This window comes from Paramormyrops kingsleyae, chromosome 24, assembly GCF_048594095.1.
Source record: "Paramormyrops kingsleyae isolate MSU_618 chromosome 24, PKINGS_0.4, whole genome shotgun sequence".
Classification (NCBI taxonomy): domain Eukaryota; kingdom Metazoa; phylum Chordata; class Actinopteri; order Osteoglossiformes; family Mormyridae; genus Paramormyrops; species Paramormyrops kingsleyae.
The window spans coordinates 13,429,271-13,453,853 of record NC_132820.1 but is presented as its reverse complement, the minus strand read 5'-3'; the positions used below and the strand labels follow the sequence as shown (position 1 = coordinate 13,453,853).

Genomic DNA, 24,583 nt, shown 5'->3' with positions numbered 1-24,583 from the left:
CGTACTCGTTGCTGGCTTTGCCATAGTTTTAAGGAATATTTATCAATCAAAGCCATAGGATCTCCATCAAACTGATGGAGGAGGTGATACCTTGAGAGCAGCGCTTGGTGGGGTAACTTCGTGTTAATTGATAGCACGCATCCACCCCACCCGCGCTGGCTTGTATGGGGCCTTTCAGACTGAGCGTTTATATATAATCTGAGCCGGATGATGATTTTTATAGGAACAAGCGCACACAGCGAGTAAAGATTTTTTAAGGCGGGTAAAATAATATTAGAAATGTTAGAAGTAGCGTCTTTCCCTCATTTTGGATGAGTTAAAATATGCTGGTTGCACTTGGAATAAATGAAAGATTGACTTAGGCCTATTTGCTTTTCTTGCTTAGCTGGATTCAGATGGTATATACATCTGTCTTTTATTAGACTGAAAAAATGCTGCCAAGAGCGCACGATTAAACACAATTAACCAAAAAACAAGGCAGTTACCTGTTTTGTAGTTTTTTAATGGGTTCATGCTTGGCATTGGATTTGTTGGTCACGTGTTCGCTGCAGTTTCGAAACGGTGAAATACGTTTTTCAAAGCAGCTAACGTCTTAACACTAAACCAGGCAACGTAAAATAGCCTACACCCTGGACGCGTTAAAGTCAACCCTGTCATTTGCAAAAGTTACTCAGGATTTTTTGAATACTATACAGTCGGTTTATCTTTGCCTTACACGGAACAGTTTGCTTTACATGAAAGGTCTGTCACTCATGCCGGTGAACGTGAAGGTAAAAATAGGTCTACAATTTCCATAGAGTCGTAGTCTAAAAACAAACCAGTAAAACGGCCTAGTGCGGATTAGAATGGTATACACTGTACTGGCTGACCGCACAAAACTGAAAGCAAAGTTGTTTTCCCGTAGCAGTAATTTGACTATAATGCAACGACTGTCTGGCTCGGCAGTGAGTTTTATAGACAATTCCTAAAATTGTCCACAAGCGACGCATTTTTAAATCCCTCTCCATTGGATGTCCCTGCTCCAGACTCCCGGAGGGGGGGGGCGGCATTTAAGGGTAACCCTATAAGCGCTTATAAAGATATTGTAGGTACACACCAAAATCATAATGTCCACAAGTAATAAACACTGCGGTCCACGCAAACTACAATGGGTCACTCGGAGCGCCACACCTAGACACGCCTGTGGGATGGTCAGAAATTACCCTTCCAACTCAACCTTCTTCTGGCACAGAAAGCAGACTGTCTATAAAATACTTGCGGGCAGACACCCAAACTAAAAGTATTTGCATTTTGGTTTTGATCCCATTTATTTCCAAGTGTCACTTACTCTGTCTTATCCCGTCATTTCAACTCATGTATAAACAAACCGTTCCACCACTTTTGGTGAGTGTGGAGAGTTAAAGAGCTTCGTTTCTTAACAACTCAGGTACAATATGGCAACTATTACACATTACACAGACTGCAGGAATCGTGTCGACATTTTTCTGTTAATAATCTTTTAGACCATTGTCTTAAAACGCCTGATTTCCTCTCAGCTGTTTCGGTGTCAGTCCTTTCACACACCATTAGCTTTCGTTTATACCTAAAATTTATCAGTCAATTACAGGAATATGTGGAATAAGACAGGCCCATTTCTTCCCGTGTTCTCCGTTTTAAAGCAGACATTCAGATTGAAACTGACACTACAGGCGATCAGCATTATTGGAGAACGGGAACAAACTGAATCGCAGTCCCTCCGATAGCTGTACGTGTCACTTCAAAATAAGAATAACGCATGTTCCGCTGGGGAGGATCGTTGTTGGAAGACAAAGTACTGAGTTTTTTTTAAATTACATTTATTATCCAAATTATTCTGGAATTCCTAGATTCAACATTTAAAGACTTTTTAGCGAGTGTTTACTAACACGGTTAACATATTACACAACCAGTATTAGCACGCTTCAGGTTTTTTTCTTCTCGTTTAGAAAACCCCCCACCTCCCAGTTTTGTAACTTTTAAATCATCCGCTCCATCTCTTTCCGACAAAACAACCCCCGCGGACGTTCAAAGAGTCACTTACGGCCCCGACACAAGTTAGTTATTAGCGGCAAAAGAAAATATCTGAGAAATGTGGGACAGTCAGAGTAGTAATGAAAGAAAGAAAAAAAGGGGGGGTGGAAAAGTGGAACATCGGTGTTTACCTTGTAGATGCTCGCACGCTATTGGCTGGCGCGCCTGTCCGTCAGGGGTGGGGGCGGGGCCGCGCGGCTCGCGGTGATCCCAGTCACCCCGCGGTGCCGAGCCTCCGGCTGACATTCGGCACGCTGCCACTGCGGGGGACGCGCACAATTCGGACCGCGCACCGCCGAACCCGGGACCGGCAAACGCCAGTGAGCGGTTGCCGGAAGACGCAGGGGGATCCGCTGAGGCGTCCTGAAGTTTACCGGCGCGTCGTTTCATTTTGTACTGTGACTAAAAGCTCCATGTAGAAGTTTATGAAGTGACGAACTTTCCTATTCCCTTCCCTGATCTTTTTTATTATTATTATTACTTTATTGCTTGTTTTTTTTTTTGGTGCGACTTCGGAGATCTATGCGACTTCTGGCTGTCCGTTGCATTTGCTATTAAGATGGCAGAAGCCCCGCTGCAGCCGCAGCTCGTCGAGATCGACCCGGAGTTCGAGCCACTTTCGCGGCCCCGTTCCTGCACCTGGCCGCTTCCTCGGCCGGAGTTCATTGACCCGGCCGGCGGATCTAACACATCCTCACCGGCCCCGTCCGTCAAGCAGGAGCCGGGGGGCACCGTCGATTACATCAACAACCTCAGCTTGCTGGAAGAGACCGAAGATTACCCGGAGCAGAAGCCTCTCTCCTTGTGCAATGATTACCAGTGCCAGGAGCAAAACTGCATTCACCAGCACACCCATCAGCATCAACAGCAGCACCAGGGTCCCCAGGTCCCGCACCAGCAACAGGTGCCGGTGCTGTCCTCCCCAGTCGGCTCGGCTTCCTCTGTGGCTGCCGCCGCGCAGAGGAAGAGCAGCTCGTCCCGCCGCAATGCCTGGGGAAATATGTCATACGCCGACCTGATCACCAAGGCCATCGAGAGCTCTCCGGAGAAGCGACTCACGCTGTCGCAGATCTACGACTGGATGGTGAAGAGTGTCCCTTACTTTAAGGACAAGGGGGACAGCAACAGCTCGGCCGGCTGGAAGGTGAGAGCCGCTCATCTAACGGCCGCCGGTGCGCTTCACAGCTTCAGTATTTGCATCCAGTCTCCCCTCCCCCCGTTATTAAGTGCATTTTTAACCACCCAGATTTAGATGCGGATGACTAAAAAACATACAAGTGTCAGCCGTAAGTGAACACTGCCAGACACCTGGTTAACAAGTTATTTTAGAAAATGCTGCTCTTTGGGGGATCGGATTTGTGGTTTTTCTGCTTATTTGCAAAACAGCACAGATAACAGGTCGCATCCTAATATTTTTTCTGCATGTGTGCAAAGGTGATGATCTATTTTTTGTTGCATTAAAACGCCGTATTTATATATATGTGCAAGCATGGTATTGGAAACATGCGCGTGTTTATATCAAAACTCAACAGACACGTACACGATTCGACTTGAGCTTATTGCAGCTGAAATAAGTGGCTTTGGGCTTGGATGAGGGGGGTGGTCTGGGACTGGGACACAGATGGGGGGGTGACCATGTGGTACGGGCAGCTGTGCACTGCAGATACCGCGTAATTGCGCACGATCGCTCCGATCTATCGATTACGATTTACTCATTATCTGTAAGCACTCGAAAAGTGTAATTTACTATTTTCTCTCTGCTTTCTGTAGAGGGGTTCGCTCCCCTGTGCAGTTCGGTGGGCACATGCTGGGCACCGGAGGCTTAAGAGACCACAAACCCAACTGAAGCGCTTGTATAACGGGACCTCACGGGTGCATTGAACGCTGCTCAGTGCCTCGTCTTCTTGTCTGGAAAGTAATGGCAATAAGAAAAAAACGCACATTATCTACTTTTTGCAAAAAATGTCCACGAGTGAAAATGAATATGGGATTTAGACATAGCTTCAAAATGTTTAAGCTACACAATAAAAGCTTCAGTATTTCAGGTTGTAGGTTTAGTTAAAAAGGTTTGGTGCCGGACTCTGGGGACTAAATGAGCCATAGTTCGGCGCTGAACCGGCGGGTTTATATTTGCCGTATTATTTACACGGTTAAACATTAAACGCCGGAGCAGGAGGCAGGGAGGCGGGGATTGAGTGCGTTGTGTTCCCGCCTAAGGTCCCGTGTGGACGGCCGGCTCCCAGCCGTGCGAACTGTTAAAGATGCCGGCGCAGTTAAACGTGTTAAGTGTAAGATGGGAGCATGAAGGAGGTACATGCACTTGAATCTCAGCGGAAACACAGATGTGTCAGAGGGGAGCGGGGTTGGGGTTAGACGCGTAAGTGGGGTGTTCATGTCGGTGTGTGGTTTACTAAAAAAAAAAAAAAAACTGCTAAACCGGTTTGAATTGCCGGGCTTTGTACGGAGGATGTGTTTCATTAAACTGGCATCTGGCAAAAGTGGCTCAGAACCGAAAATACTGATTTCCCCCCCCCCCAATCAGATTATTATTTGGGGAGGGACGGCTGCCTGGCGTTTTTTGAACAAGGGGTTTTCCGGCCGGCGAAAAACCAGCGGGGCGAGCGATGAAGTGCCACTGTCCCCAGCCTGCACCCTGCCTGCGGCGCCCTAACACGCCCCCCGGTCTCCGCTGCTGGATTATTGCCGAATTGATGCAACAATTACAATATATGTAGCTGAAATTTTTGATGGAGCAGGAACTCCAGCCAGCTTGGATAGAGATAAACACGTCTGGGGTGGAAGTGAAAACACTTAAACGTGGGCAGGAATCCATTATGAAACCAATTAGGCTCGATTAGCGCGCCGGGTGCCGGCTGGTTCCGTGGGAGCCGCGCGCCCCCCGTGGCGGAAAGGGGGCGACTCCCCTCCCACGCGCAGGGCGTCGCGTGCCGCTCGCCGTCCCACGGCGCACTCATTTTTCGAAAGTTCGCTTTGAGTCACGCGCCCTTCACGAGGACGCGGCGGCGTTTAAACACGACGCGCGCTCGGCTTTTATCGCCACCTTCCGGCCCGAAAAATGCCGAAGCTGCAGCGCATCCCGGTCGCCGTGCTTAGCAGTGCGGGGTCAGAGTGTTCCATGGTGAGCTTTAATTGGCAGGTAGGAGTTAGAGGCCAGGGGTTTATTCGCAGCCACCTGTAATCATATGACCACTCGTTTCGGGATTTAAAAGGTATCCTGAAGATCCCTACTGGCCCCTTGGGTGTCTGGGTGACTTCGTGACTTAGAGGACAATTACAGGGCCTGGGGGGCACTGGCTGCCTCCTCAGGTAAGTCTCCCTCCATCAACGTTCTTTTTGACCCCTCCCCCCCCGACTCCCCCTGTGATGCCGTTCCTCATGATGGGGGAGCGTGACAGCGAGCCGCGTCTGAAAATAGCTGTGGGATTATGGGTAATTAGCAAGGCGCTGTGTCACGGTCTGCGCGCGCGGCCTGACGTCACGGGGCTGCATTCCTGCCGGTTGTGGGATGTTCTGCCGTCCCGGTAGTGTCTGCATCCCCAGTGGGTTGGGCGGGATTCCGCTGTCTGTCACTGTGGGTAACAAGGTGCCAGCGTCCTTGACGACGGGGATGTGGGTGGGGGGGGGGGTGTAATCAGGCCGGTGAATCTTGCAGGTGCCGGAGGCTTCCCAGGGAAGTCTTGGGGGGGGGGCGGGGTTCCCACAGTTTCCATGGTTACTGGGACAACAGGAAGGAGCCTGCCTGCCTTTGACCCTTGGCCCCAGATCATGTGTCGGGTGTAAAATGCCCCATTCCTTCACTCCCCCCCCCCCTCCTCCCTCCCTGTCCTGGCCCTTGGCAGGAGGTGAGAGGGAGTCTCTGCGCCCCCCCGCATACGCTGACGTCATGACGCCGTCACGTGACCCGTAATGTGAGCCCGCGCTGGATTGCTGTCTTACAACTTGCTAAGCAGGTCTGGGTCTGGCCAGCACGTGCGGGGGGGGGGGCGACTGTGTTAGTCGCTAGTGCCCGCCCCCCCCCCCCCCCCCCCCCCGCTCCCTCCCACTGGTTCCAGGGTGACCTCATTGGCACAGTGCCCATCCTGGGTGGCATACTGCCTCTTTCCTTGGCCTTGGAGGGGGCAGGCTTTGTGTGTGTGTGTGTGTGTGTCACAGGGATGTCTTAAAGGTAAAGGACGTCCTCGCTTAGGGCACAGGGGGTCCTGGTGCCCTTCTTCTTCCTGGCTATGTATGTGTGTATGATGTCTGCGTGTATATGCTGTGTGTATGGTATGTATGGTGTGTGTATGGTGTGTGTATGGTGTGTGTATGGTGTGTGTATGGTATGTATGGTGTGTGTATGGTGTATGTATGGTGTGTGTGTATTCTGTGTGCGGTTGTGCCTTAGCAGTAATCACTGTGCCGCTCCTGCACTTTGCCCCTGATCGTTGAGGCCCTGGCAGTGCTGCCTGTTTTCCCCGCCGGATTGAACCTGCTGGCTAATTGACTGGAAGGTAATGGCCCCAGGAACCAGGACTGTAACCAAGGCAGGGGGTTCCCTCCCTGGCGGGGGGGGGGGGGGGTCATCCTGGTGATGTAATCAGTCTCACGCGGCAGCATGAGAACCATGCCACTGGCGAGTGGGGGAGGGGGCTTTTGAATACAGTGCTTGGACAGGTTGGGGGGGATTGTGAGGTGGGTGTTCACCACAGAGCCCGGAGCTGGCAAAAGGTTTTCGCTCAGCAGTTTTGGACCCAAAAGGACAAATCCACAGCACAGCATGTACACACACACACTCATTCACACACACACACACACACTCATTCACACACACACACACACACACAGATCCGCTCACATCCACAGAGATGCCGTGTTTGGATTCATGGTGACGGTGGCTCTGCACTGGTACGTGTCTGTCCTCTGTTTCTGTCCTTTGTGTATGTCCCATGTCTGTGGTAAATATTTAAAGATCAGCTTTGATTCCCCCCCATGAACTCTGTCACCTGATGGGGGGGGGGGGGGTGGCTTTGAAGTCCCCGATCAATCCTTCTCCTGCCTTCTGGGGACAAGCGATATGCGGGTCGCCCCCCTGGCCCCAAACAAACATTTCTTGAGCATCAGGACCAATTCAAATCCCCTGCAGGGGGTGCTAGAGAGCGAGCAGAGTGGTGTGACATGGGCCAGCCGGGGGTGACAGCTAGCTTGTCCCCTCCCAGGTACCACTTGACAGCCTGTGTGACCCCCCCAGAGACATAGGACAGGATGCAGGATTGACTCAGGACCGTGAGGTTGTCGGTTCAGACCCCGGATTGGGACAGCCATCGCCCCCCCTCAGTAAACAGCTTGTTGCCGTGTGTGACGCACCGGACTGCTGGGTGTGTCTCAGCTCACGCCCCGGTCAGCTGCGCTGTGCCGCACCACGTTCCCACTCCACTGACTCACGTATTTGTTGTCATTTCTCCTCTGGGTCGCTCTTGGGTCAGGCTTTGTTTAGGTCCCTTAGTCATGCGTGGCTGTTGATTTCTGTCTCGGCTCGTACTGTGGTGGTTTGCTGTCTGTCTGTCAGTGTCTTTGTCTTTCTGTCTGTCTCTCTGTCTGTGTTCCTCTATCTGTCTCTGTCGTTCTGTCTCTCCCTCTGTCTGTGTTTGTCAGTCTCTGTCGTTCTGTCTGTCTCTCTGTCTGTGTTTCCCTGTCTGTCTCTGTCGTTCTGTCTGTCTCTCTGTCTGTGTTTCTCTGTCTGTCTCTGTCGTTCTGTCTGTCCCTCTGTCTGTGTTTCTGTCCCTGCCTGTCTGTCTTTCTCAGACCAGTTGGGTTCAGCTTTCATCTTATTGATCTGGCCCAGCAGTACATGCAGTATAAGGGGTGGTATGTCTGGTGGTTGGGGGGGAGGGTGTTTTTCAGTGTGTGGGGTGTAGCTACGCTGTCCCAGGAACGCCAAGCATCCCGGCTATATCCCACTGGCCGCTCCCCCCCTCCTAAAGCTGCTCAGATCTGCCTGGATCTTTCCGGGATCTTTCCGGGATCAAAGTGGAATTTCGCAGACTCACCACGGTACCATGGGCGGGATTCTAGTGCAGAGCGTCACAGTCTGGCACGCTGGCCTCCAGGAGGGGGGTGGGTATTATTTTCATCAGTGCGCCTGTGGGCCTGGTGCTCCTGCCCCCTCTCCCCGCCCCCCCCCCCAGCTCGCGTGCTGCGGCGCGAGCCGATGTGTATGTGTTTTGAGTTCAACCGAGGCGACACTCTCACAGAGTTGTGTAACAAGAAAAAAAAAACGTTTACTGGAATGGGAACGCTGTGGGCCAAAGTCTGCACCGCCTGTGATTCAGCGGAACTCCGTGGCGGGCGGTGGGGGGGGGGGCGGGTTGGGCGTCCGGTGATCCATGGATACAACCCGAGCCTTGTTATTAACCCCCCCCGCCTCCCCCGCTCCACGCACACAGACGGAGAGAGACAGATGGACACATGCACATATACTCTGAGAAAGAGGGGACAAACTGTGCCCAGATCCAAAAAGGTCGGTTTAAAATATGCCCCCCCCCCTTGAATTTGGCTCGGGAGAGGGGGGGTTCTGATTGAAACATTTTGTTTTGCTCCTTCCTGAAGCAGGGAACGGCTGTAGACACAAAATCCCACAATTACGTCGCCTCTCCGTTGAGTGAGGCCTGCACCTTTGTATGTGTTGGTAAACAGCAAGGGGGGGGGCAGGCCATTTGCTTACGAGGTATATGACGTCATGGGGAGGGGGGGCATGCCAGCGTGCCTAAATTCTTTGAGAACTCATCGCTCTTTCCATGAGGTGGGGGGGGGGCAGGGTGTGGGTTATTTTTATGCTCAAAAGTTAGTTGAGAGGCTCCTCGCCCACTGGACAATAACAGGAGGCCGACCAAAACACTCTCTTTTTTTTGGGGGGGGGGGGCAGCAGGGAAATACATCACACATCCTCCATTCCAGGGCTGTGAACACACTTCCTGCATTCGCCGCCTCCCACATTTCCGCAGCGGACAACCCCCCCCCCCCCCCCCCTTCAGTGCTGGACAAGAGCATCAGCTTCTGTTGTGTTTCGCTTTTTCTGCTTTTTTGGGGGGAGGGGGCAGCTCAGACTGGCTGACATGCACTTGATCTCCCCAGAAAGGCATTTCCAGAATGGGGGTAATGGGGGCTGGGGGGTAGGCTGCCGCCCCTCCAGGGGAACCTCCGGCTTGGGGGGGGGGGGGCTGAATTGTAGGTCGGCATCAGTAATTAGCCTCGGTCATCTCCCCCCCTCCCAAGACTCCAGCAGAGGGGCATCGGTTGGATACGACACCCTGTGATCCCGATGAGCACGACACCGGCTACAGTGACATTCGACGAGTAGGGGGGGCCATTTCCTGGGATTAACCTTCAAGGGCGGCGGGGGGGGGGGGGACCAGAAGTGACGCGTGAGCTGCCTGGCCGCTCTGCAGCTCTGCCGCCCCCACGCCCTGCACTTAGACTGCATCGGCCTTCTTACCCCACCATCATGGGGTTTATTCCCTCGTCTGATATGAATGCCGCCTGCCGGTTTCATTGGGCCCCCCCGGCCAAAGCAGCCCTGCTATTGCTGGTCCGGCTGTCCCCGGCAGGCATGGGGGGTCCCTCAAGGCCCAGTCCTCGGCCCGGTGCTACAGCCGGCTCCCTCCCCCCGCCGCCTCAGCCTAGTCCCCCCCCCCCCACCGCTAACCACAGGGAATTTGTGCTGCCTGACATGCCACCTCGGCATGTCAGAAATGCATCCATCTGCAGATAAAAACAGATAGAAAATGGGGTGGGGGGGGGGGGGGCTGAAATTGTGTCATGTCGGCTCCCAGGGGAAAATCAGAGGTTATTTTTGCTCTTTCCTGTAAAAACAACCCCCCCCCCGCCCCCCCCCAAAGTGAGCCATGATAAACTTCCTGCCCTGCGGCTGGAAAACAGAGCTGTCTGCTAGTGTCCCCTCCCTGTAAAACACAGGGAAGCCCAGAGGGGGGCACCCCCCCCCCCCACAGTGTCAGGCGCTGATGGGGGCCCCACTCCACTGACAGGGGGCAGGACGCGGGGCATGTGTTTGGACGGGCACGGTGCCACCGGCGCTGGGGTGTGAGTACTGTTCTGAGCCACGTTTCGAGTGCCCACCCCCCCACACTATGGCGGATGGCAGCGTGTAACCGCAGCTGTTGGCAGCATTGGGGCGGTTGCGCAATCTGTGCCCTGGAATGATTAACCACAGTGGCTGGCAGGCTGGCGGGGAATTACAGCGCACGCACACACACACACATGCATGGGGGGGGGGGGGGGAGTCACGCCGCAGGAATGCGCCGCCCGGCAGCCTCGCGTCTGCCCACGATCCCGGAGCGGAGTGCCATGCCGCTTTCCGTCTCGGCTCTGCGCAGACGGAGTGGGATTCCCCATGCCTGGGGAGACGCTGCCGTGCGGAGGGCGCTGTGCAGCCTGGGGGGGGCGAGGTCACAATGCTTGTCAGCTGTTTTTCCGGGTTTGATGGCCAGTACAGTAGAGTTCCCCCTGCGATCCCCCCCCCCGTCTGGGACATCAGCCTAGAAACTTCAACGCCCTTGATGGTGACTCTGCTTCCTGTCACCTGGAGGGGGCCGGGAGTGCGGTTCCGATGGCGGCGGGTTCGGTTCCGATGGCCGCGGGTTCGGTTCCGATGGCGGCGGGTTCGGTTCCGATGGCGGCGGGTTTGGTTCCGATGGCGGCGGGTTTGGTTCCGATGGCGGCGGGGTCATTTGATTGCGGCCTCCATACCTAGTGTCACAAAGCGTGTGACCTTCGGTGTTTCCATGGTTACACGGGTGCTGTTACACCCTGCTGTTGGCACTGCACCTCTGGGGGGGGGATTCAACAACGACAGCCCCCACCCCCCATTTGTTTACAGATTCTACATGTGGCCCTCCTGTGCCCCCTCTGTTTACCCCCGAGCCAGCTGGGAGTTCTGCCCGTTTGTCCCCCCCCCCACACCCGGCCGTTGCCGTGACAGCGGCACCTTCGAACGACTTCTTACTGGAACTCGCTGTTTTTCTCAATGGACTGTGACCTGTGAGCCCCCACGCCCCCATCCGCCCTGTGGGCGGGGCCTCCTGCTGGATGGGCGGGGCCTGCACCTGCAGGAAGTCTTACCTCCTTAACTCCTTAATGCAGTCTGTCAGCACACAGACGGTGAGCTTATGTACTGATCATTCAGATGTAAATTGAATTTAAAATTATGGTTTGTAAAAAAAAAAAAAAAAGGCTAGTTAAAGTAGAACTTAGCAAAAGCACAAAATCCACATGCCATCTGATTCATGATAATGTGTGACTTTTCCTTCACATAACCTTACACATGTGTTACATAAATAGATTCCCAAGTGTTTTTACCGCTGTTATTTCTGCAATAGTAGCGAAAAAATCTGTGAAATCACGCCAGGCTTTGCCTCGCTTTCATCAGGGTTTCGTCCATCTCCTCATCTTTGTCTCTGAGCCATTACACTTCTCTGGGGCCTAGAGCTGGCACATAGAGCTGGCAGTGATCTGTGATGTCACTTCCTGTTGTCACTCTCAGGCTGCGCTGATGCAAAAGTGGAGGGAAATTTTGCCACTACTGACTTTCTGTAGTTACGGCCACATTCTGCAACAGCCCCTCCTGGTTCACTGGGTCTCTCTCTCTCTTTCTCTCTCTCTCTCTCTCTTTCTCTCTCCCTCTCTATCTCTCTTCATCTCTCCCACGCAATCTGCCACTCCTCACACCCTAAAAACGGTCTGTTTCGAGCTGCATCTTTACCACATTATAGCGGTGGCGCCTTTGCTGGCTGTTTTGTTTTTAATCTCCTTCATACTTCAGCTGAACTTAGGCGGCCCGACGCCGTAAACGGAGCGGCGCTGTCGCCCCCAGTCTGTCGTTATCGGGGTTCATGTAGCCTCCATGTCAGTGGGATCCTGAGTCACCCGCTGTTACATCGGCACCTGGCTGAGGAGGGAAGTATGCAGACAAAACTGAATCTGGATGGATAGTTGGATGGATGATTCGCTGATTTATTACCTCTGTGTCCCTGCATTTGGCGTGGGGTGTGCCAGCAGGGGTGGGTGTGGGCAGATTTGGGGGGGGGGGGGTGACGGCATCATGAAGGGGGGACCAGAAAGGCAGAAAGGGTGGGACTCGGGGTCAGAGGTCACGGGCGAGCTGGTCTGAGGCAGCTTGTGCCTGTCGCTGTGTGAGGTTCAGCACAGCCCTGCATGTACACAGATACTCGCAGCCAGAGTGCATCTAGGGTAACCCACATAGGACCCCCCCCCCCCCCATTTCCTGTCTCCATCTTCATCTTGGGTGGGGCTCTTCCTCACCGCCCTGCTGCCTCTCACCTGGGCTCACTGACAACTTCCTGCCGCTGAGAATCAGTGACATAAATCTGTGTGTCTCTGCGTGTGTGCGCCTCGCTCCGACTGACTGGCCGCACTCTGTAGGTGCGGAAGCGGTGGCCTCGTGACCCCCTTTGCACGGCCAGACCCCCCCCCCCCCCAGATGAAGCCACGTGCCCTACCTCATCCTACCTCATTGGGCGAGAGGGAAAGGTCACACCACAGGTACTTCCTGTCGCCGGGTGGCGGCTCTGTGTGCCCGGGACGGCTGTGATCTCTTTCATCACACGGCGGCCCCCCACCTCCAAAAACTCCCTGTTATTCCCATTAATTTGCGTGTGGTCTGGGTCTTTTTGCACGTGGCTCTGGTCTCAGTCAGCTTCATTTTCATTTTTGCTTTTCATTTGTAACTTCTCCTCCTGTCCTCCAGGGCGGCGACATACAGGAACAGGAGAGTAGCCAGCTCGGCATCGCAGCACAGTGCAGTGGGGGCACAGGATGGCTTCCACAGCCCCATGTATTTTTTCAGCATGTTTTTTTTTTTTTGTCTTTTGATTAGGAAGTGAAAAAATTTCTCGCCCCCCCCCCTCCCCTGCAGTGCTTACGTGGGGGCTCCAGTCTGCTGGCAGGTGGGGGGGGAATCACTATCAGCACCAGCCAGGACTTCCTGCGCGGACACAATGACGCAGGAAGTCAGCTAACAGCGCGAGCTGTGGGCCCCTGGCCGATGACCCCGGGATCGAACATACACAGGCCCGGCCAAATCTCAGCGAGGGCTGAAACGCAGCCGGGGTCATTACGACGGTCGCAGCCCGCTTGGCACGAGTCGGGGAAAAGCTGCAGAGAGGGATGGAGGGAGCGAGATGGAGAGAGAAAAAAGAGGGGGGAGGGTTAAGCCCTCCATGGCCCGTTTCATTCTCTTTCTGCCATCCTTACCGGCTTCAGCTGACCCGGATTCACTCAGAATCCATGCCCTCTGAAAGGGCTGCCCCTTGGGCATGCTGACCTGAGGAACTGGCCTGTGCTCCCCCTGCTGGCCACTTGGGGGTGAGCACCTGTCCCTGCGGGATCCGATCGTTTTGATTCGCTGCCATGTCCGTGCCAGCGTCTGTGTCCCCCCCCCCGCGACCCCGTCCCCGGGTTACGGTGACAATCAGACTTCCTCAATCCCTCTGACACAGTCACTGCTCTGTTTCTGCGCGTGTGTGTGTGTGTGTGTGTGTGTGTCTGTGCGTGCCCATGTATAGATTACATTATACAGATACAGCCATCTGTGAATGCCATGAAAAAAAAACTAAAAATGCCGAAAGTCTTTTGTTTGGTTTCTTATGGTTAAGGTTGCCATGTTGGGATTAGGGTTTTGCCCATAGAAATGAATGGAGAGTCCCCATGATGATAATCTGTGTGTGTCTGTGTGTCTGTACTGTGGGACAATGTGTGGAAGGAATTAACCTGGTTAGCGGGTCTGTAAGTCTACATTTTGTCCACGTAAATGGCGAGATTTGCTCACTAATCAGTCTTCTAGGGTTGAACTGCACGGTCACATCCTGGATCTTAGCATGCTGGAGCACCACAGAAATGGCAGATCAGCATGAGTCAGTGAGCCTGCAGCCTGCAGTTCTCTGATGCCACCTAGGGGGCGCTGGCAAGCACCTGTCTTGATGTTGCCGTATTGTTGAGTTTTGATTTTATCCTCTTTTAATACACAGATGGCACTGCCCCCCATCTCTTTTCCTCTGTTCATTTTCTATGATTCTACCTCGGCTGGTAGCCATACCCTATCAAAACATGTGGAACTTGAGCCGAATGCGTCTTGGGGGGGAGGGGCAATTAGCTGACTGGCTCGTGTGGCTTCTCTGTGAGTCATGTGACCTGCGCAGGTGCGTGAAGCGTAGAAAAACAATAAAGGCATTGCAGGAAGCTCGCTGTGGGACGCGGTTACCCCCCCCCCCCCTGCCGCACCCACACTGTATCTGTGCTGGTATCTGTGAAGATTCACCGTTCCAGTGTTCCTCACTGGGTCCTCAGTGTGTGTCTGTGTCTGTGCGTGATTGCGCTCCTCCCAGCTGCAGTGTTGTACGTGTCAGAGGTCGCCGTGGCCGCAGGGAGCCGCCGCGCTGTGGGGGGGGGGCAGAGACGCCCCCTGCAGGAGACCTGAGGTGACCCCTGTCCTACCCAGCATGCCTTAGACTTCCAGCCTCCTGTTTGTGGCGGTTGGAGGGCCCTGCACGCCCCATCTGCCACACACCCACAGCTGTGTTTACGGCTGCTCCTCCCTGGGGGGGCCTGAGGATTTAGCGATCGGTTGCGGTTTTGGCGGTAGATCCCTGTCGCGTGTGCATGGTGCCGGCCATTTGCCAGGTCCAGGGAGGGGTCACGGGGTGGGGGAGGGGGTGTGAGAAACAGGGGGACCTGTACACTTATGATGGGAGGGGGTCCTGCTCAATCCGGGGTCCCCCGCGGGGTGTGTCTCAGAGAGGGGGTCTGTGACGGCGATGGTGGCAGCCAGCAGCATGGGCAACGTCTGCATCCTTCTGCGTTTCTGCCTCGTCCAGCCCGAGCTGCTCCAACATCATGCCGCGTCAGCTCTGACTCACGAGGCCTGTCGCCACGGCGATTGCAATGCAGTGCGTGGCCCTGCGGGATGTGTGCGTCACCCCAGGGGGCCGTGTGGGCCCATGAGTCGCTGTCCGCCCCCTCCTCCTCTTCCCTGTCCAGTCCCTCTTCTTCCTTGCTGTCCAGCCTCTCCTCTTCCTCGCTGTCCGGCCCCTCCTCTTCCTCGCTGTCTCACCCCTCCTCATTCGCTGCTCGTCGTCCTTCTCCTCCTCGTTACCTGGCCCCTCCTCATTCACTGCCCATCCTCCTCCTCTTCCTCGCGGTTCGGTGTTTCCGAACTGCTTTAGGCGCGTAAAGCTTAGTCCAGCGCTCTCCCGCTCCGTGGCATCAGCTTTTCACTTGGACGTCGAGGGGTGTGGGGAGGCAGGGGGGCGGGGATCCCCGCGATGGTGCAGAGGTGCACGTTTGTGGTTTTGGGCGACCTTTTAGCGAGATGCTCAGGCGCGACTCGTCAAACAGAAATCCGAGGGGGGGGAGCGGCTAGGCTGCACCGTCACTTCAGTGCCGTGCTGCATGCATCCGCTCCGGCTGCAGTCTTCCTGCTTCCTGCACGGCAGGTTTTGCTTTCTTGCTCCTGTCCTGGTCGCTCGCAGTGTTGCTCCGTCTGTCCCAGGATCTTCTCCTCCTACAAACTCAATCTCTTCTATAAAGATACACACACTGATCCCCCCGCCGCGCACTTTATGTCTGCATGTTTTTTTCTTTTCTTTTCTCTGTCTTTTTTTTTAATCCGTATCTGATTTTTTTGTTTTAGAGCCGATTTCTCTGCCACCCTCACAGGACGCTCTTCCTGCACCTCAGTCTGCTGGGTGGTGAGAGCAGGGCACCGAGGGAGAGGGTGGGAGAGAGAGAGAGAGAGAGAGAGAGTGAAAGGCATTGGCCCTTGGATACTGGTAGTGATCCATCCCCCCCCCCCCTTTACCATTATGGCGTACGTTGGGGGGCTAATTTGATGTGAATATGGCCTCAAGCTCCCCCACACCAGATACTACCTCTGGGGATGTTCGGGGGGGGAGGGAGGGTGTCACCAAAGGGCTTCAAAGCTGTGTGGCCGCCACCCACTGGTAAGGGGGGGGAACTGCATACTCAGGGGACATTAGTACAGTGTAAGGACTGTGATTATGTATCTTAATGTGTCCCTCCTACACCTGTGCTCTCTGCTGCCCCCTGTGCCTGTGGAGGACTCACGGTCTCGCAGCTGATGAGCGTCAGTAGGTGGGGATGGAAAAGCACCAAAAATGTGGGGGGGCTGAGCCTGAGGGCCTGGTCTGGATTCTGGGTATGAAGCCCTGCAGGGGGCCCTGTGAGGGGGGGGAGGTCAGAGGGATGGGGGTGCTGCTCCCTTTGGACGGGGATGTATAGGTGTGTTTCGAATTTTTCAATGCGGTATGTGTACGTTCCCCCCCCCGCCATTTCCCGAGGGCCTGCTGGCGGTCTGGCTCTGCGCCTTCCCTAGCATCGCGGCTCACCCCCCCCCCACCCCCCCATCGCTACATCGGGAATTTCCCTGCTTGGTGCTTTTTTGTTTTTTTAATTAATGTATTTTTTTTTCAAATAGTCACTTTTTCCTGTTTTCCCCCTCTGGAAAGAGCTAGTCTAGACGGACCCTCCTCCCTGCCCTGCCTGCCACCCCCCCCCCCCTGCTGCGGGGGAGGGAGGATGGGCATGATTGGGCTCTACACTGTGCTGTCAGCCAGCTCTGTCCTCATCCTATAGCATTGCCTCTCCTCCAGCCTCCATCCATCATGACTTTCCTCTGTTCCTCCTTCTCTCCCTCTCTCTCTCTCTCTCTCTCTCTGTCCCCTCCCCTCTCTCCTCCTTTCCATGTTTCTTTCCCCTAACTTCACTTGTTGGTGGAGGGAATGGGGGAGTGATCTTTTCTTCGACCTTTATTCAGTTCAGTTTGGTTCAGGCAGCTTTCAGCAGCGCCACCTGGAGGCCATGTTTGTCCTCTGTGCTCATTAAAGATGAGCATCATTGTGCTGCCCACCAGCAGGAGGTGCTGTGGCCTTCTTGGCTGATCCTTGCTCCTTTGCAGTTCCCTGGTTGGCCTGTGTGTGACGCTGCACTCGGCATGGCCTGGTTCAGCTGGATGTGCCTGATTTGGGGTAGCGGTGGAGGGGGTATTTGATACCTCCAGGGCGTGACGGTGCCCTCTGGTGCTCGAGGTCTCGCCCTGCATTCTTACTGTCCCTCAGCTCCAGCCCTTAACCGCTCACTGCAAGATGACTCTTCTGCCTCCAATGCAGTTGGACTGTTAAATTGACATCTTAGCCTATAAGTGTCCTGGGTCTTAACCTTGATTGGTCAAGCACCCCCTGGTGACTCACAGCACCGGCTAAATCTCAGCTGCTGCTTCCGAAGTGTCCTACCCGAATAGTGGGACCGGACCAGCCCCACGAACCCAAGAACCCAGCTGCGAGTGAGTGAGTCAGCCTCGGGGAGGCGGGTGACTCAGTGCCCAGGCGTCCCGGCCATGAGTCACTGTGCCGACGTGGGGTTCCCGCGTTTTTACCCCCGATCCGACGTGGGGTTCCCGCGTTATTACCCCCGATCCGACGTGGGGTTCCCGCGTTATTATCCCCGATCCGACGTGGGGTTCCCGCGTTTTTACCCCCGATCCGACGTGGGGTTCCCGCGTTATTACCCCCCCGATCCGACGTGGGGTTCCCGCCTTATTACCCCCAACCTGCAATCTTTGCAGAATGGGAGGGGCAGCAGTTTTGTCAGTTGCTTTCCTGGTTTTGAAGGCTGTTTTTTACAGTGGAGCTGCTTTCCATGTCTTTCTATTTTTATGCCCTTAGATGTATTGGGGGGGGGGGGGGGGCATGTGCTGTGTGTGTTTGCAAGGAGGTCGGGGGCAGATATTGAAATGCACACTTTCTTCTGTCCTCTCTTTTCTTTTCTCCTTTTTCTGACACCATCTACGAGTGTGTGACACTCCATTAATTCATGGGAGGGGGCATGGTTTGGAGCACCCTGACCTACATCGGTAATAGCTGATTGGCTGATATTGGTCGAGGGGAGGGGTCACCATGTGTGAGAGTGATGTAACAGAAAAACACCCACACAGCGCTGGCTGCGCTTTTACTGTAGATAACAGATTTAGGAAGGGTGGGGCTGGGCTGCCCTGATTGTGAGGCGAGAACCTCAGTGGGAAGTGGGGGGGGGGGGGAGTTGTCTCACAAAAACAAAGAGATCTAGTATTTAACACAGGAGAAAATTTCTAAAGACAGTGTTTGTTTTGTGTGGATTGCATTGTGTACTTCTTTAAGGACACACGGTGAATCTCACCGACCAATCTGCAAACACAGCGATGCACAGAAATACCAGTGACAGTCCCACAAGGGAGGGTTTTTCCTCAGTGTGTCAGAGTTTCTGCTTTGCCCACGGGGCTGGCAGGCTGCAGACTAGCTGTTCGCACTTCACGGGTTAATAGTTCACGCTTTTCAGTTTTTTTCCCCAGGGGACGTGGAAAAACTGGTGAAATTTGAAAAAGGTCGTTCCCTGACCCCTAGAAAGGAAAGAGATTGAGGAGTATGATAAAGCTGGATAAATGAGTGGAGATAAAAGCGACACGTGAAAGTGGCGGGGTCTGGTGGTTAGGGGGTGCTGTGGGGGAAACAGGCCAGGGAACTTTAGCCCCTAGCAGATTTTATTTGTGGTGTTCTCAGCAACTTTAGAGAGTCGCCTGCAGCGTTTCCACCGTGTCTCACGAGCAGATCCTTTCCTGGCGGCCTTGGTTTCCTCCTCGTTCGCTGTCTCTCGCTGTTTTCGTTTGCCGCCAGTGTCGTCGGCCTGTCGAGAATAGCGGCTTTGAAATCCAGCCTCGTCAGCCTTCGGTTTTGGTTCGGGGTCTCTTCAGGTCTGATGGGTCGCTTCTCTCCCCTCCCCATCCAGAACTCCATCCGGCACAACCTGTCGCTGCACAGCCGCTTCGTGCGCGTCCAGAACGAGGGCACGGGCAAGAGCTCCTGGTGGATGCTGAACCCAGAGGGTGGCAAGAGCGGCAAGTCGCCCCGCCGGCGTGCCGCATCCATGGACAACAACAGCAAGTTTGCCAAGAGCCGCGGGCGCGCCGCCAAGAAGAAGGTCCGCCCCTTCGCCATCTCCTGTCCCCTTCCCTTCCTCCCCCCGCACCTCCACCTGTAACACACCCTTCCTTACCCAGCATCCTTTGCTCTGTGGCATTAACACCCTACTTAGCCGTCGCCTTCCTGTGGGCTTGCGTGCTCGCATGGTGCTCCACACTCTCGGTGGTCATGCCGCCAACCCCGAGGCCTAACCCCACCCTCCCTGCTACAGGTGTCCCACCAGGGCCGTGACGGGGGCCCCGACAGCCCGGCCCCGCCCTTCTCCAAGTGGCCCGGCAGCCCCAACTCGCACAGCGCCGACGACTTCGAGGCGTGGACCACCTTCCGGCCGCGCACCAGCTCCAACGCCAGCACGCTGAGCGGCCGCCTCTCGCCCTTCCTGGCCGAGCCGGACGAGCTGGCCGACGGTGGCGAGGTGCATCTGGGCTACACGGCCGGTCCCGGGCCCAAGATGGGTGCCACGCTGCCCAGCCTGTCGGAGGTGACGGGCTCGCTGGGTCCCCATGGCTCCGAGGACATCATGGATAACCTGCTGGATAACCTCAACCTGGTGTCTCCCAAAGCACCGCCAGGGGTCGGGGTGGGTGCCGGCGGAGGCCCCGCCCATTCCTCCCCCTCGCCGATGATGCAGGCCGCTGCCTCTGGCTACCCGGTCTACAGCACCCCCAGCAGGGCACCCCTGCCTACACAGGACTACCGTAAGTGCCTGTACGGCCAGGCGGCGGCGCTGGCGGAGCCTAAGCAGGCCTACGGCTCCTTCCTGAACCAGTACTGCTCGCCGGGGCTCCTCAAGGAGCTGCTGGCAGCGGATGGGGACCCCCGAAGCGGCGACCTCGTCCCGTCGGTGGATACAGTGGTGACGCAGCCATCTGGCGCCAGCGGAGGGGGGCGTCTCCATCCGGGCTACGGTAGCCAGGTACAGAACCCCCACCCTCACACTGTTCATGGGCAGGGCCCCCCCACCTCAGTGGCCCTGAATGGCTGTGGCCCCCACCCCCACCCCCACCCACTGGCCCACAGGAAGCAGCACCCCCAGCTGGTCCACCCCCACACGGCGCCCCCTGCAGGCCTGCTGGCTGGGTACAGCGGCGTAGGCAGTAACGGCTACGCCCGGCCAGGCCTGCTGCCTCCCCACCACCAGCACCACCAGCACCACCCCCATGTGCATCCCCACCCCCACGAGAGGCTGCCCAGCGACCTGGACGGCATGTTCGTGGAGCGCTTCGAGTGCGACATGGAGTCTGTGCTGCACGACGCGCTCATGGACGGCGAGTCACTGGATTTCAACTTCGACGGCATGGCGGCGCCGCAGGGCTTCCCGCACGGCGTCAAGACCACCACGCACAGCTGGGTGTCGGGCTAGCGGGTGCCACGAGTATGTCAGCTGCGTGTATGTCAGCTGTTGTGCCCCCTACAGTGTAATTCTTAGTAAGGGGTCTATTCATGTTCAACTGGCTCTGGGATTTGGCGCACGCCCCTTTAACTCACCTGCCCTTTTAACTCGCCTGCCCCTTTAACGCGCCTGCCCCTTTAACGCGCCTGCCCCTTTAACGCGCCTGCCCCTTTAATGTGCAGGTGCAACCAGAAGAATAAATACGTCACGTGCATCAGGAAGTGGATCATGGTCCACAGTCTACATGCATCTTTGTTCAAAACAGAAGGAAAAATTCCCCCCATCCTACTCCTGTCCGATCTGGCAGTGGGAGAGACTTTCCCATCGTGCATGATTCAGGCCACTTGAGATAAAGCTGCCCCTCCCCCTCCCCTTTCCCACCCGGCAGCATCACCAGGGGGTTTATTTATGCCACAGAGCACTTTTCGGCGTGCAACAAGTGCCTCTCCGATATCACGAGCTCAGCTGCAGATGCACAGACACACAGATAGATACACGGGTGCAGGTGGGCATTCATTAACGGACACACACAGACACACACCAGCTCAAGGTCACTGCCTCATTTTCTTAATTATGGTTTGTTCCATGACCCTCGTATTTATCGATTTTTAACTGACAAAAGGTGTACAGCATCCAGGATATTTTTTTTATCATGTACAGCGAGTTTATGAAATTGGAGCAAAAAAAAAAAAACTAATTGCAGTTGCTTCTTTTAGAAAACTGGATTTGATTTAAAGTTTATACAGGATTGATGTTTGCTGTGACATTTGGAGGTCTGTCACACGCAGTGTATAACTTGCTACATTTACTGTAAATATGCATATAATGAATATATTTTTTAATTGCTAAAAATGTCAAATTCTTATTTACCTTTCTTTTTTTCTGTATTTAATTTTGCAATTCTGTATATAATATGTAAGCATACTCAATATGTAAGTCATAACAGTCAGAGAGCAGTAGGTGGCGCAGCCATTAAGGAACCGGACTTGTGAACAGCAGAGGGGCTGAGATGTTGCACTATATGGGTGGTGCTCAGATATCAGTGCAAATATAAAAATGTATGCAAATCAGGAGCTTGAAATCATAGTCTGTTCCTCGTGCCACACAGGCCATTCGTGTGGCTAACTTGCCGGATGGCCCTCGATTGCCCCTGTGGTCCACACCGGACAGGACGACGTCGTCTCCAGGCCGCAGTCATTCAGCTGTGTTTTCCATCCTTTTCAGAACCTTTTCCTCTCTTGGGATTTCATTAGATTTGATAATAATAATTGTTTCCTCGCCCCTTTAGGTCCTGGCTATATGAGGGAGGTGTGTATATATGAATATACACTGTTTTCTGCAATGGTTTTGAAGCAGTGTTGGTTTGATCAGGCCAGCTGCAGCTGGTTGGTCGGCGTACCTGTTGATCATCTGAATTGGTTTTTGAGGTGCGGGGTCGTGACCCTAGTTAGCTCCTGGCCCTTGCCCGGCGATTCACGGGCTCCCTCTCAGAGCAGCTGCCCGACTCGTGACACAAATCAGTGCGGAGAGGCAGACATGAAGACGGACTCCCCTTTCGCTATTCACCATAAGGCCCATTCTTAGTCGATTGTAGATGGGGTGTCATTTTCGGTATAGCTCAGAGAAATGCTCCTTTTCCATACTCCTGTCTCCCCCCTGACTTTCAGGTGGGCGGTGTAGCGCTTACACAACGTGCATTATGGGATGTGGGTGCAGGCAAGGGTAATGCGAGGCTCGTAATGGATTTAAAAGTCCGACTCTTTGTCCTGAATGGAGAGGCAGCGGCAGCGTTTTGTGCCTGGAACGCTAAATACCGGAAAGTGTTACCTAATCTAATTGCAGCTTGTATATCGCATTTTTCAAGTGTTACTTTTGTTCTGTGTCTTTTTATTATTTTTTTTCTAAATAACACATAATGTGTGATGCTCATGGATAAGAAAGAGTCCGGTAAACATATCGCCGCTTCGCGATTCCGGTCCCCTCATCCAGGACGGACACGGATCCCCCCAGTGTGCCCAACCCCCCCCCCCAACACACATAACTCCTCATTCATTACCTGTATGTAAACCGACACGTTTTGAAGGGATCAGTTACTGTTCGTATCAGCTAATATTTCTGCTTGATACGTGAATATAGCCGTTTATCTGCTTATCCATCATGTCCTTGCAGGTTTAACGGTTTTTACTGTTAGGAAAAGCCCCTTTCTCTTGGGAACGAGAGATTTAGTGTGTGAATCTTATATCCCTATAGAGTAAGACCCGCATTAGCCGGTGGGTGGGCGGGGCTTGAGTGTGGGTGTGGCCAGTCAATTATAATAAGCCAGTCAGCAGCAGGTAGTTACTGCAGTAAGCCAATCAGATCCATGTTCTCAGAAAACTGTAGGTGATTGTTATTTTTGTGAATTGTGCTTATGATCCCAACTATGCATTCTTGTTTTAAGCTTATGCTGTACTATAGAACCATGGATGTTTAACGTCACAAATTTTTAAAAATCATTATATGAGAAAAAGATGAAGTATTTAGATTTGAGATGATACCATGATTAAATGTTCTGTGTTTTTTGTTTTTTTTTGGTTAACTGACACTGTTTTCTTTATATTTACGTTAGTTTACACAAAATGACAGATGAAGTTACTGCTTTATGTCAGTGAGAGGTGCTCAAGTTTCCTCCTTGCTGGAACAACATTAATCTTTTTAACAAAAACTTTAGATACTTCACTTCTATTCTGTACCTCTCCATTGATAGAGAGCATTGAAGAAAGAAGTTTCTTAACTCGTGTACAGAGAGTAATTCTAGCTTTGCTATCCGCCTGTAAATTTGTTGGAATACGCCTGTTCCTACATGTGGTATACTGTATACATTTCCCACCTGTGTACCAGGATACGTCGGCATTTTTGATCTTGTTCGCTCCTTTTGGACTCTTTGGCGCTCCGTAGAGAAGAATGCCACGCCCCCGAGAGTGATGCGAAATCTCGGACGGGTGACTCAACACGGAGGCTTTAGGACATTCTGGAACTTCGGAAGTGCCTGACAGATTTCTCAAAGCAGAGACTCTCACACTCACGAATCACACACACTCCCAGAAATGGTGTAAAACGTGTGCTAGGATCCCCTTTCCTGCCATTGCTGTATGCAGCTATACGTGTACATAAATGATGTTATAGAAAATGTGGCTTACAGTGTCTGTCTCATTATCGTCGTGTGTTATACATTTCACTGTTTTTGGGGGGGGGGGGGGGGGGGGGTTGGCCTTTGTCCCAGGGTTGGTCAGGAAGCCCTCATGAGCTCCAGTGATGATGAAAATGATGTTGACGTTTCAGACACACCCACACTGGGGACATCCCCGGAGGTGATGGCAGAGATGGGGGCCAGTTACAACTGGGTGAGATGAAGCGCCCATGCCCCCCCCCCCCCCCCCCCCCTGAGGTCGGATCAATTGTTTCTGTAGACATTTCCTGGGCTCTGTGCAAAAGGCAACGTAATTATCGCTCTGAAGATGGGGGTGTCCGTGACTCCCCCAGGACACCCCTGCCCTCACTGATGCCCCCTCCCTCCATCCCACTGGGGCAGGTTACAGATTTGTGTTCTGCCTGAAACATGCTTACAGCTGAATCTTTCACTCATCCATCCATTACAGCCAGTGAGCAGAGGAGGATGTTGTAGGGCAGACAGACCATCAGCCTCCCACTCGGCACCTGGGCACCTCATTAGTGTAAAACCCAAAGCTCTGACAGCAGAACCCCGTACCCAAAGAGCACCCCCACCTTGTTCACCCTATTAAAAACCCTTTAGCTGAACTTTTGAACTTTGCCAGTCAGCCTTCATTGAGGCACGAGGTTCGACTTGCTCACAAAACTCACCTTCCTGAATAATTTTTGTCGCATTTCATCCTTTGGTTCTTTTTCACTTTAAATCCAAGTTAGAGCTTATTACTCAAAAATGCATGGTAGTAGTTCAGTATATCCACTGTGAAGTTCTGTCTGTTACCCTTTTTGTCACTTTCTTGCCACAGATCTTCTTGCTTTCTGGTTTGAATCTCCCACCCCGACACAGATGCTGGTCACACCTCCCCCAGCTCCT

General features: G+C 53.8%; 1 protein-coding gene across 1 annotated transcript; it reads left to right on the top strand.

Annotated features, from left to right (window-relative positions):
* The first annotated feature begins 1,548 nt into the window (after window positions 1-1,548).
* Window positions 1,549-23,675, top strand: LOC111850649 (forkhead box protein O1-A-like). Its single transcript, XM_023824768.2, has 3 exons — window positions 1,549-3,193; window positions 18,916-19,107; window positions 19,321-23,675. The coding sequence occupies exons 1-3, from the start codon at window positions 2,609-2,611 to the stop codon at window positions 20,470-20,472; spliced, it is 1,929 nt and encodes a 642-aa protein (XP_023680536.2). The 5' UTR covers window positions 1,549-2,608; the 3' UTR covers window positions 20,473-23,675.
* The last annotated feature ends 908 nt before the right edge of the window (window positions 23,676-24,583 follow it).